Source organism: Pyrgilauda ruficollis, unplaced genomic scaffold (genome assembly GCF_017590135.1).
Source record: "Pyrgilauda ruficollis isolate IOZ18807 unplaced genomic scaffold, ASM1759013v1 scaffold20, whole genome shotgun sequence".
NCBI lineage: Eukaryota > Metazoa > Chordata > Aves > Passeriformes > Passeridae > Pyrgilauda > Pyrgilauda ruficollis.
In genome coordinates this window covers 6,347,134-6,358,511 of record NW_024519207.1, presented here as the reverse complement: position 1 = coordinate 6,358,511, position 11,378 = coordinate 6,347,134, and the positions used below count along the sequence as shown (strand labels likewise).

Here is an 11,378-nt window from a genome sequence, read left to right as displayed (position 1 = left end):
AATAAGACTTTAGTATGTCTATGAACGCTCTGCAGAGAATTAGCAGTTGAGAGAGGGAAAACTCATTTGGAGATAATGAGAAATCCTTCACAGTGACTCGGTGTGTGGATGAAACATATGAGACAGGTTATCAATGTTCTGAGCAGGACACCCAAGTAACAGCAAAGCTGTCAGAGCTGCCCTGGCTAGTGTGGCCTCTTGGAGATCAGTGTAAGCTGAGAAGTCTGCTCGAGAAGCTGAGTAAATAGTCTTTAAGCCACATCAATTTGTGTGCTTGCATGCTTGGCAGGGCTTGAACAAGCTGACTTAAAACTAGCAGTTAGGTGATCAAGGAAGTAATAGCAATTGTAGCATAGGTAGTAGTCCTAGTTGATCAGGACTACTGTAAGGTGGTGCTAAAGCTCCTTTCTTGCTCTATTCTGTCTTCCAGTTCTGTTTTGTTTCTTAGGCCACTTTCACTGTTCTGCAGAGACTTTCTCAGTCGGTGCTCTTTCCCTGGAAGACCTGTTGGTGCTTACAGGTGTGGTGTTCTTTGGAAGTAAGGGGCTGAGCAGCTTCAAGCTCTTCTCTTCCACTTCACAGCCCCACAGAAGGCGTGGATGAAGTATTTGAATATGTTCCCCTCTCATGGAAGGAGAAAATAAATAAGAATTTATTTATGTGTTTCTTGCCAATTAAAGTCAGTCTTCAGCTTAGCTGACTTTTTAAGTGAATGGGGCAGATGCTGTCTAAAATAAGCCTACTCATGGTAACTTAGGCTTCTTGTTAAGGCTGAAGTTTGGTATCATGTGTTTGGGTGTTTACTTCTAGTAAACTTAGCCTGATCTTCTATTTTGTATATTTAAAATTGAGCTGTAAACTTACCTTCAGAGAATGTTTCAGTTTAAGCAGCTTGGATATTTTTTTTCCTTTACCCAAGAATCCATACTATAAACTGTCTTAGAGTTAATCTTAAACATTGGCTTTATGGAATCAAATCAGCTCTGCCTGGACAGGGCATGGCAGTAGTCTTTTGTAAGTAGTCCAGTAGGCTTTAGAGTAAAGCCTTGGGGTTCTTGTCTTGCTTTCATGGCTCACTTGCCAAGTTGTTTTTGTTTTCAAGAAATGCTGTCTTCTAATATGTATTGGTGTGAGCCCAGGCTCATGAGGTGTAAGGTGTGGTCTGATGTTTGTTTCGACTTTAGTAGAAGTGTGGATAGTATCGTGCCTGTAACTGACTAATCCTTTGGTTTTTAGTGAAGATTCCTCATATTCTTGTTGCCTAAAATAAGGTTTGCTGCTTTAATTGCAGCTGACTTCCAGACTTTTTAGTTGAAGTATATAGCCTTGCAGCAGTGGGTTGTTGTTGCTCAGTTCATTCAGGCATGCATTTTCAATTTTTCAGGGTAAGGAAATGTTAGAAATTACTTAAAGTGCCCTCTCTGATGACTTGTTTAACTTCTCTGCAATGTCCTTTTTGTTCTCTAACTTCTTCAATAACCTTAACATATTTATTCTTTGATGAAATATAAATATACAGGTGTTAGTAGGATTTAATTAATTCTTATCCATAGAATTCTGAAAGCTTTTTAAAATTTTTATTTAATGAAACAATAATGGTTTATATGCATGCAACTAGTCAGTCTCTTTGGAATGATGTGGGGGAGTTACTGAGCTATTAAACTTGACAATTGGGAAGTTATGTTATCCTAATTAGGGTCTCCCAGATGAGATAGATACCATAGCTGAGGTAGCCATTATTAATCCACCACTGGAGCAGTGGAAGTTTGAAGTCTCTAACATTGAAGATCCCTTCCTTTAAAAGACAGGAGTTTGGAGCAGTCACTTAAGTTACACCAGTAACTTAAGTGTAACTTAAGACTGATTCTTGTGATTGTTGCTTGTGCTGCTGAGGACAGGCAGCCTAGGAAGAGTGTAAGCAGTTCCCTGCGTACGGCCTTTCAGATGAGGTGGTGAGGTTGCCTGGCCAGCTGCAAACTACTGAAATGACAGAAATGTGGAAAATAGATGCCAGGCTAGTGGTAACAGTTGGTAAGAATTTCATAAGAGAAAATCACACACACGTCTCTCAGTGACTTGAGAGTCTCATTCGGAGAAGACTTAATTCCAAATAGATATTCTTGGTTTAGTTTTTCAACAGGAGTTTGTGAAGGTCATCATGCAAGGCTCAGAAAGCAGGCTTCTGTGGAATGCTGTGGGTTGTTTCTTGATTCTGGACTTGTATTTATGCTTTTCTTTTAAAAATATTAATTTTTCAGAGTTAAGTCTCTCCATGTTTTATGCTGGAATTTTTTCTTATTTGGCTGTTTATATGGAACAGAACAAACACTGAATAGCAAGAAGAGTTCAGTTCTGAACTATTTGTGGCACAAAAAGTGAAGGCCACCTGAAAGCTTCTATGTTTTTGGAGCAAGTTGTGTCATAACAAGTAAAATTGGTTGTAGATGAATGTAAGACTTGGAAATCCTAATTTATTACAGACCTTGTATGGGCTGTGAGATGGATTGCCCCAAGATTTGAGATTTTTAGAGGTATTTGAAGTTTTGTTAAAACAGTTTCCCCTATACACTGAAAATTGGTGACTCCTGGGGAAAGAAGCAGGCTGTTATGCTACTGCCCAAGTACACTGCAAGTCTATGTTTGCAGTGCAGTGTCCTTTGCTCTTTCCCTTGGTTCTTCCCCCAAACCTCCTTGGAAGGAGAAGTATGAAATTACCTTCTAGAGGGAGAAAGGCAAGTACCTACTTAACTTCTCAATCTTCTGTTCTATCTTCAAGCTATTGTGATTCATTTTGATTTTGGTAGAAATGGTGGCTGCAAAATAGCAGGCTCCAAACAAGAAGTTGTTAACAAAAAGGTAGTTTTACTGTGGAACCCTTTGCTGCATGATGATGATTATTATTGATGATTATGATGATTATTAGCCATATAAAAAGGTTTGGAACTTTGAAGGGTGTGTGGTGGGGACCCACCACTCTTCTTGTGAGTGAAGATAAACCCTTTGGCTTGGAGTGTTGGTGAGGCACAAATAACTGGAGGCTGAGAACATTCTGGTGAGAACTGCAGTAGAGCTTGTCTTGCTCAAAAGCCTCTCGCTCTGCATCCAGCCCTTGTATCTTACCTCTAGTGGCCTGTACCAGGTGTGTCTGATCTCAGCTCTGATCTGCTGTGATTCATGCAATTTTTGGCTGAATCACTGTGTTGTTAAGTATGGAATGTCGAGATTAAATTGTTGTTGAAGCCTTGTGTTGGTAATTGTCTTGAATTTGCTTGAAGATGCCAAAATAAAATCGTAAGTTTTAAAGCCTGATGTTTATTTTACTGTGTTTTGTATCAGATCCACAAAACGGTGGTGGTGTTCATGGTTTCATTTTCTTAACTGCTCTCAGATGCAGTTCCACTAGGTTGTGGAGCCACCTGCTTAGTGTGAGTTCTTGCTAAGCAAATTGTAATTCGTCCCAGGAGATGGGGAAGATTGGTCCCTTCAGTACTTCTGCACAAAGTGCAGATTGAAAATTACTGGAAAATGCCTGTCTGGGCTACGACTTGTCTCATTGCTGGTGTTGCTGTTACGGTTTTTGCTTTGCAGGGGCACGCACATGTTCATAAACAGCAGAGAACTGTATTAAGTCAGGCAATGTAAAAGTTAAAAATGCAAAGTACTTGTCAGCAAGAGCTCTTTCTACTCTGTTTTCTTATTTCTGCCCTTTTGAAGCAAAGGACATTTTAGGAATTCAAATTGTCTTGAGTGTGTGTGCACAGCACGAAATTGCACTAGGTCTTAATTTAAGGCAAGTTTATTGATAATAGCTTCCCCTTTTAAAAGGGGTGTAGTTTATAGGGCTGTTGTCTTATCATACATGTTCTTTCTCGTAATAAATAGAATATGAATTTATTCTGCCAATAATGAAGAATATAAACAGCAAGTGATTACAGCTATTACTACAAGCTGCATTATGTACCAAGTTTTGCGTCTTCTGATGATTTGAACTTGAATAATTATGAAAATTTGGTTGAGGAGCAAAAATCCTTTTGTTGTATACAGAGTATCATGGTAGTGAAAGCTTAGATATTACTGTGACATTAATACATTGATCAAAATGTTACCACCATGTAGTGCTGGCTGCTTGTTCTGTTGTACACCGTTTTCTGTGTTCTGACTCAGCACTGTTCTGCATTGCTAAGTCCCCAGGTCTGGGGAAGAATGATGTAGCCTGTCCATTTTAACAATCAAAGCAAGCAAGGATGTATCTAGATTGTGTTCCTCTTTTTATTTCAGATGATGAGGTTAACTGCTCTTATCAGTGGAGTAATAGCAGACATGGGGTGGCCATGCATATATGAAATCCTGGTAGGGTATGGAGAATGGGTAGAAAAACATTGATACTCTGGAATGGTTGCCCTGGGACTAGAAGTTTAAGATGCTTGAGACAAGGCTTTCTTGGCCTCCATGACCCGAAGCCCCTCCCAGCTGATACTTTTTTTTCATTCTCTAAAACACTGGTGAACTGAAGTCAGTGTGGAGTGAGGGATGCTGTTTGGAAAACCTCATGGAGAGGTTTCTAGTCTGTCTCTGAACTTCAGTGGTATCATGATACTTTCTTTTTGTGTATCAGCATTGGAAATATCCGCATAGTTTGTAATAAGAGGAGCATTTCCAACACAGATGCTGAACGCCTTCAAACAAGATGGACAGACCTTGCTATCAAACTGGTGAATAATTTAATAATTATTTATTAGCTTAGAAGCAGTAACTACTGAGTGTTGCTAAATCTAAGGTACTTAGACAACTAATTTTGTCAGCTGCTGTAGGAAGTAGATTGCCTGTTTTATGCTGATGGCATTTTTTTATAGATGTGCAGTAAAACAAGGTTTTTTAGAAGGTCCGAGTGTTAAATGCCAATTAAGAATACTGACAGTGTGCTGATGTTCCTGTATTGATTGTGCCTGGTTTTGGTCAGAAACGTGTATGAGTAATTTGATCAGCCCAAAAGTGCTTGTGAGATAGCTCCTAGGAAAAGGTGCTGATCAGAATCTGTGTCATTGATAACTCTGAGGGTTTTTTAGTACTGAACTTGACCACCGTCGTGACTGGGAGAGATTTCCAGTATAACTGATTTCCAACACTCTTTCCATAAGGCTTGATGGAAGCCTTGCCTTTTTTCCCTAGACTGTGAAGTTCCACATTTAGTCCTTGGTCTCCTTCTTTAAGCAGCACTTTCATCAGTGTTACAGAGTATTGAGAAGAGTAATTTTTTTAAAATGAATCCAAGGTGTTGCCAAAATCTTCCCTGAGTTCAACACCAAAATCTTGGCAACAGGAGCCAAGACACTACCTGGCAAGAAGAAAGTTGAAACTGTTGAGTGCTGAGAGGTCTGCAGCCAGGATTATATGGAAGTACAGTAGCAGGGAAGACTAAAACAAATGATGTTTTGAAGAAGTCTTATTGAGGAGTAGCCAAGGGAGTTGTGGATGTTTAGCCTGGAGAAAAGGAGGCTCAAGGGAGACCTTATCACTTGCTACAACTGCCTGAAAGGAGGTGGTAGTTGAGGTGGGAGTCAGTATTTTCTCCAGGTAACAAGTGACAGGACAAGAAGAAATGGCCTCAAGTTGCATCAGGGGAGGTTTAGATTGGATATGGGGAAAAATTTCCACGCTGAAAGGGTGGTTAAGCACTGGAACAGGCTTCCCAGGGAAGTGGTTGAGTCACCAACCTGGGTGTATTTACAAAGGCATGTAAATATGGCACTTGGGAACGTGGTTCAATGAGAACATTACAGCTGGACTTGGCAATTATAGAGGTCTTTTCCAGCCTAATGTTTCTCTCATTTGTTCTTCTAATAAAACTTGAAGCTGTATTTATGCAGCTATGTTAAAATTCTTTAATTGGTTTGAAGTGCTTATTTTTCTTTTTGGTGGTTCTGATGCTCCATGATGTTTCTGGCAAGGCAGCCTATTGATGTGCAGACATGTCTCAACAGAGTGTGGGCTGTACAAGTAGAATCGGAGAATAATGTTAAAATGCTGGTCAAGGTTTGGATTTTGTGTTTGATAAGTTCTTATCAAGAGACAGCAGAATTAGTTTTTAAATTGCAGTGTTGTTATTAAAGAAATTTCGCATAGAATTACAGAGCAGCTTGGATTGGAAGGAACCTTTAAAGGCCATGTTGTCCACTCCCCCTGCCATTAGGAGTGACGTCTTTGACCAGATCTGATGGCTCAGAAATGAGATCCCCTTGAATATTTCCGGGAAGGGGTCATCTGTCACCTTTGTGGGCAATCTATTCCAATTTCACCACTATAATAATAAAAAGTCTTCTTCATGTCTAGTCTGAATTGATCTTTTAGCCTATTAGCCTAATTGGCCTTTTAGCCTAGAAACATCAGCCCTTAGCTTATCACAAAGGCCCTGCTAAAATGTTGTCCCCACCTTTCTTACAAGCCCCCTTTACACAAGCTCACCATTAGACGGGTCAGTGTACAATTGGGATTGAACTTCAGTGCGGCTTTGTTACAGTCACAGACCATCTTAAACAACTTTAAATTATTAAAACATTTAAGCTGATCGGGAAGTCAGTTTGCTATGTTTAACACTACTTGGTTTGATGCAATAGCTGTCCTGAGTCTTTGAATGTCATGCCACTCTTTATCTAGTCTTCGCATAAAAATGCTTTGTGAAATAATGCATCACTTGAATACCTTCAGAGGCACTGGGGCCATGGAGTGAGGAAGGGAATTGGTTGCTGCAGCTGCAGTCTCTCTTCAAGTCACCAGTTGAGATTATTTTTTGTTAAAATGACTTCTTGGAAGTGAGTGTTAATGTCTGAGACAATGGGATGTTCTTCAGCCATAAAATTGCCTAACTGTGTTTTAAACTATGTATGTGAAAAAAGTAACTGTTCTTTCAATGCAGAACCTTCTTCAAAGCAGCAGATGCTATGTCTAGGGAGATACAGTTTGTTAAATCATCCCTGCACTAACCTGATGTTGTAAAGAGTTAAATATAAGTAAGATATAAATGACACGTGATTGATAGTGATATGTGAAGTCCTTCTGTTTTACAGGTAATGCTGGAGATTCAAATCCTTGATTCTCTTTATATTTAGTTGTGGAAGGGATTTTAGGTCTTTAAAAAAATGACATCATACAAAAAATTAGAATGTATGAATGGCATTTTGCTAAGTAGATGCAGCAAAGGATTCTAATACAGGAATCAAATATTTTCTTGTTTTTTATTGTTGTATCCTTGTTAGTAGGATTTTTTACCGTTACAGTTACTTCTTAGATGCAATGCCAATTTGACATCTGTGTAGAGGCACTTGATACTTACCTGAAAGTACACAAAATGGTATCTAGATTGGTATGGCAGTCTACAAGCAGATTATATTGTTGAGTTAGTGTTGAAAAAGGGAATAAATGAGATTTTTGCCAGGTGAGGTAGGATCTTTCTAGGAACATTTTGTAGCAGAAGTTCTGAATAATATTTTGGTCTTGCCACAATTTCCTCTTGAGGTTTCAAGTGTGTAAACATTCACAATTTGATTTTAGCTTTAGGAGGAAATGATGGCCATAAAGGGGTGATGGGGGCATCACATTAAGCACTACTGATAAGACAGTTTAAAAAAAAAAAGCAACTCAGCAAATTAACTTGAGCTTTTAGTGAACCAAGGACAATGCAGTGGGACAGATTCTAACAAATGCATTTCAGCTACATTTGTCCTGATAAGTTAAAAAACTTAAGAACATGTATGGAGGCATCAGGCTTCCCAATTATTAAGTGTCCATCTGTGCTACAACTACCTGAAAGGAGGCTGTAGTGACATGGGGGTTGGTATTTTCTCCTAAAAGCTTCAGGGTAAGAGGAAATGACCTCAAGTTGCACCAGGGGAGGTTTAAATTTGATATGAGGAAAAACTTCTTCACTTGAAAGGGTTGTCCAGCATTGGAAGAGGCTGCCAAGGGAGTGGTGTAGATCACCAACCCTAGAGATATTTAAAAGGTGTGTAAATGTGGCACCTGGGGACATGGTTTAGTGGTGGACTTGGGTGTACTGGACTAAAGATTGGACTTGGGCTTCTGAGGTCTTCTCTCAACCTAAATGAAGGATGCTGGTTGTCTTGTCAGCAAGCCAAAAAACTGAATATTGAACTTACATTTCCTCTCAGTGTGGAGGGCACTAATTTCTCTCTCCCATTCATCTCTTGGGCTTTAGAAAATGTGATCTTGTCTGTCCTTCAAAAATCACGTTTGTCTCTGATTATCTTCAATTCAGTTCTTATTCTAGGCCTGAGACTGAACTCTATAGAATAAAAATGTCAGAACAAGGATAATGGATCTGATTTTATCCAGTAGTTAATCTATTTTAAGTGCACACTTGTCTCAGATAGCTTCTGGTTAAGCACTGCTGTATATTTGGGGTTTCACTCAACATTGCAAGAGTTGTAGAACAGTGAATGCATGTTCACTATTGCTAATTTTTAGGCATACTCGAATAAGTTTAGAAAGCGTACATAGCACAATGTTGGTATTTTCCTAGGATTCCTTAAAAATTATACAAAGCATCGTAAGTTAATAAAGAAGGTAGGATGAATAGGACAATTTCACCTTCCCCTAGAGGGGACTCCAAGTTTTGTCACAACCTAGGTTATTTCTGGTAAAATACGTTGACACTAGTTCTCAGTTAAAAAAAAAACAAAAACAAACAAAAAAAAAAAAACCACAAAACCAACCAACCAAACAAACAAACAAAAAAAAGCCAAACACTCAGAGCTTTTCTGTTGCTGTTGTTTAAATGTGAATTCCCATAGTATAACTGTTTGACTTCTGGCAGGATGGCTAGAGAAGCAGTCAGGCAGATCACCCTGATCTAATATCAAGGTTAGCTCTCTTTTGTTTTGAGAGTTGATTTTGGTGACTTCCAAGGGTTCTTGCTGACCTAAATTATTTTATGATTTAATCTGCACTTAGTCATGGTTAGCTGCAAGTGTCTCGAGTTGCAGGCAACAAGAACCAAAAAACTGTCTGCAGTTAAGCCCTTCCTCACAGACTGGGGAGGACCCTTATTTTGCTACCTTAGCCAATTACCCCAAAGTGAGCATATGTATGTTTCTGTATTGCTTTTACCTTCTGTATTACATTTTTTAAGTAATGGGATAATCTGTTCTGATTGCAAAGGAGTTGCTGTTGCCATATTAATTTAACACAGGTTTTGCATTTGTCTTGGAAGACTGATGGAGTGGGGATGATCTATGAGAGACTGCTAAAGCACTCAAGCACATAACTGAAATTACATGTCTTCTCCTGAGAATAGCTATCTAAATTACAGCAGGACAACACTCCTTATTAACCAAAAATGGTGCCAAGTTACGCCTGGTTTGGTGGTTTTTCTACAGTTAAAAAGCTTAAGTGACCTGAAATTGCTTTCATACTTACTGACACAAGCATGCCTTTAACTGATTTAAACAGATTGGTCTTAGTGATCCACTGTAGTGATCAGTAGTTGATTTAAATTGCTAAAACTTTAGTGATTTAGGTAGTATCTTCCTAAAGGAGAAAAGGGACCCACATTCACATTTTGTTTCTTCCATGTGTTCCCGCAGTTGAACCATAGAGTTTGCCAGTTTACCTAGTAATTAGGTAAATTGTATTCTAAGTATATCTATAAGTAGCCCTTAGCTGTACTATTACAGGTAGAAATTGAATGTTTTATTGTTTTAATACCCAGGTAAATTCTGCCACCCTGATACCTCTGTATCAATTTCTGAGGTTTATTATAAGAGTATCCTACTTCATAGTTTCTCTCTTTTTTCTAAAAGCCTGTATTGGCAACTAGGAAAGTTTTCTGTCTTGAGATGTCTTGTTGGGGAGTCACTAGGCCAGGGAAATGGGATTTTGAAAGGAATGTCAATACTGTTGAGTTTAATTCTCCTCAAAAATTCTGTTGAGTCAAGATTCCTGACTCTGATTTTTATTTTATATTCTATTAAGAATTTCCAAGTTGAAGTAGATATTGCTACTTCCCTTTCCTATTTTTGTTGGAAAGGCATTACTTTTTTGATTAAAAAGTAGACGATGAGGTAGGGTGTTTGTTGCATGTTCTGAATGCTGAGAAGAAGCAATTTAATATGAATAGGGATATTTGCCTAGAGTTTGTTAGTGATCTTATAACCATGCCTTGCTGGACGAGTGACTACATTTGTAATAGTAGTTAAGGTACTGTGGTTTTAAATGCATTTCAATGATTATATTTCACATCTTTTACAGAAATGTTACGAACAAAAACAGTACAAAAATGGACTCAAGTTCTGCAAGATGATCCTTTCTAACCCAAAATTTGCTGAGCATGGAGGTAACTGCAGACTCAAGATTATTTTTTTGTCTTCTGTCAAGAGCTTAAATGTTTTATTAGTCTATATCATACTATTGAGAAAGAAAAGAGCCTGTTGTGGAATGTGATTCTGTTGTTATGACTGAATAATTACTCTGGATTTTCAGTCTTTGTGCATTCAGATCAGGTTTCCACTCTGCCTCAGTGAAACACTCCTGTGCACAGGAATGTTGAAATACATGGTGGAAGCAGCACTTCAGTCAAGCTTCCAACTTGTCTTTCTAGGTTTCTGGGTCAGAATGCTAGTGTGGGTTTTCCTTACATTCCTATTTAAAGCAAGCCCAGCCTTTTTTTGAATATTATATGAACGTGTTCTGCCAATAAATTAAAAATCTGGAGGGTTTTTTGTTACGTTCATAGGCTTAAATTTTCTGTACTGCATACCAAGTTGTTGCTTGAAGGGAGCAGAGTTAAGTGTAATACTGTTGGTGTTAAAATACTTGAAGCTGAAGACAGAATCTGGTGATCCTACTCTGATAAATATTGTAGAAACAGGGAAGCAGAATATTGCTTCTATTTACATCTGTTAAATTCTATTTACATTCTCAATAGGATACTCTAGTCTTACTGTATTACAGGTTTCTGATACATTATTCAGACTCTTTCCTTCTGATACAGTGGATTTTTTTGGGTTTTTTTTTTTTAGTGTTGAAGCAACCTAACACTGAGTGTGCATGTACTGTGTCAGTAAAATTATTTTCCTACTTGATGTTGTCAAATCTTATCAAAATATTTGACTAATCCTTTTCATGCTTCCATCCATGTCTGCTGTTTGTTTGTTGTCTTCATTACTTCCCTAGAGATAAAAGTAGTTTTTTTGTTGCTTCAAAGCTAGAGTGGTTTTTCAGCTCTGACCTAATGCATTTGTCTCTACTAGCACTTCTGGTTTTGTAACATCTCAGTATACAGATGTGTATTTTCTGCTCTTGCTGCCTCTTAAACTTTTCCAGGACAGCTAGCTGCCTTGGCAATCCACATACTACGTGGCTTT

The 11,378-nt window shown here is 38.4% G+C and overlaps 1 protein-coding gene across 2 annotated transcripts in view; it reads left to right on the top strand.

The window, feature by feature from the left end:
- The window catches only part of NAA16 (N-alpha-acetyltransferase 16, NatA auxiliary subunit), a 64,070-nt gene that overhangs the window by 2,096 nt on the left and 50,596 nt on the right, over positions 1-11,378 (top strand). For both annotated transcript variants that reach the window (XR_005955094.1, XM_041467095.1), the window contains exon 2: positions 10,264-10,348. Coding sequence is in view for 1 of the 2 variants with exons in the window: in XM_041467095.1 (XP_041323029.1) it covers positions 10,264-10,348 (85 nt within the window). In the remaining variant the exon portion in view is untranslated. The remainder of the gene's footprint in view (positions 1-10,263; positions 10,349-11,378) is intronic.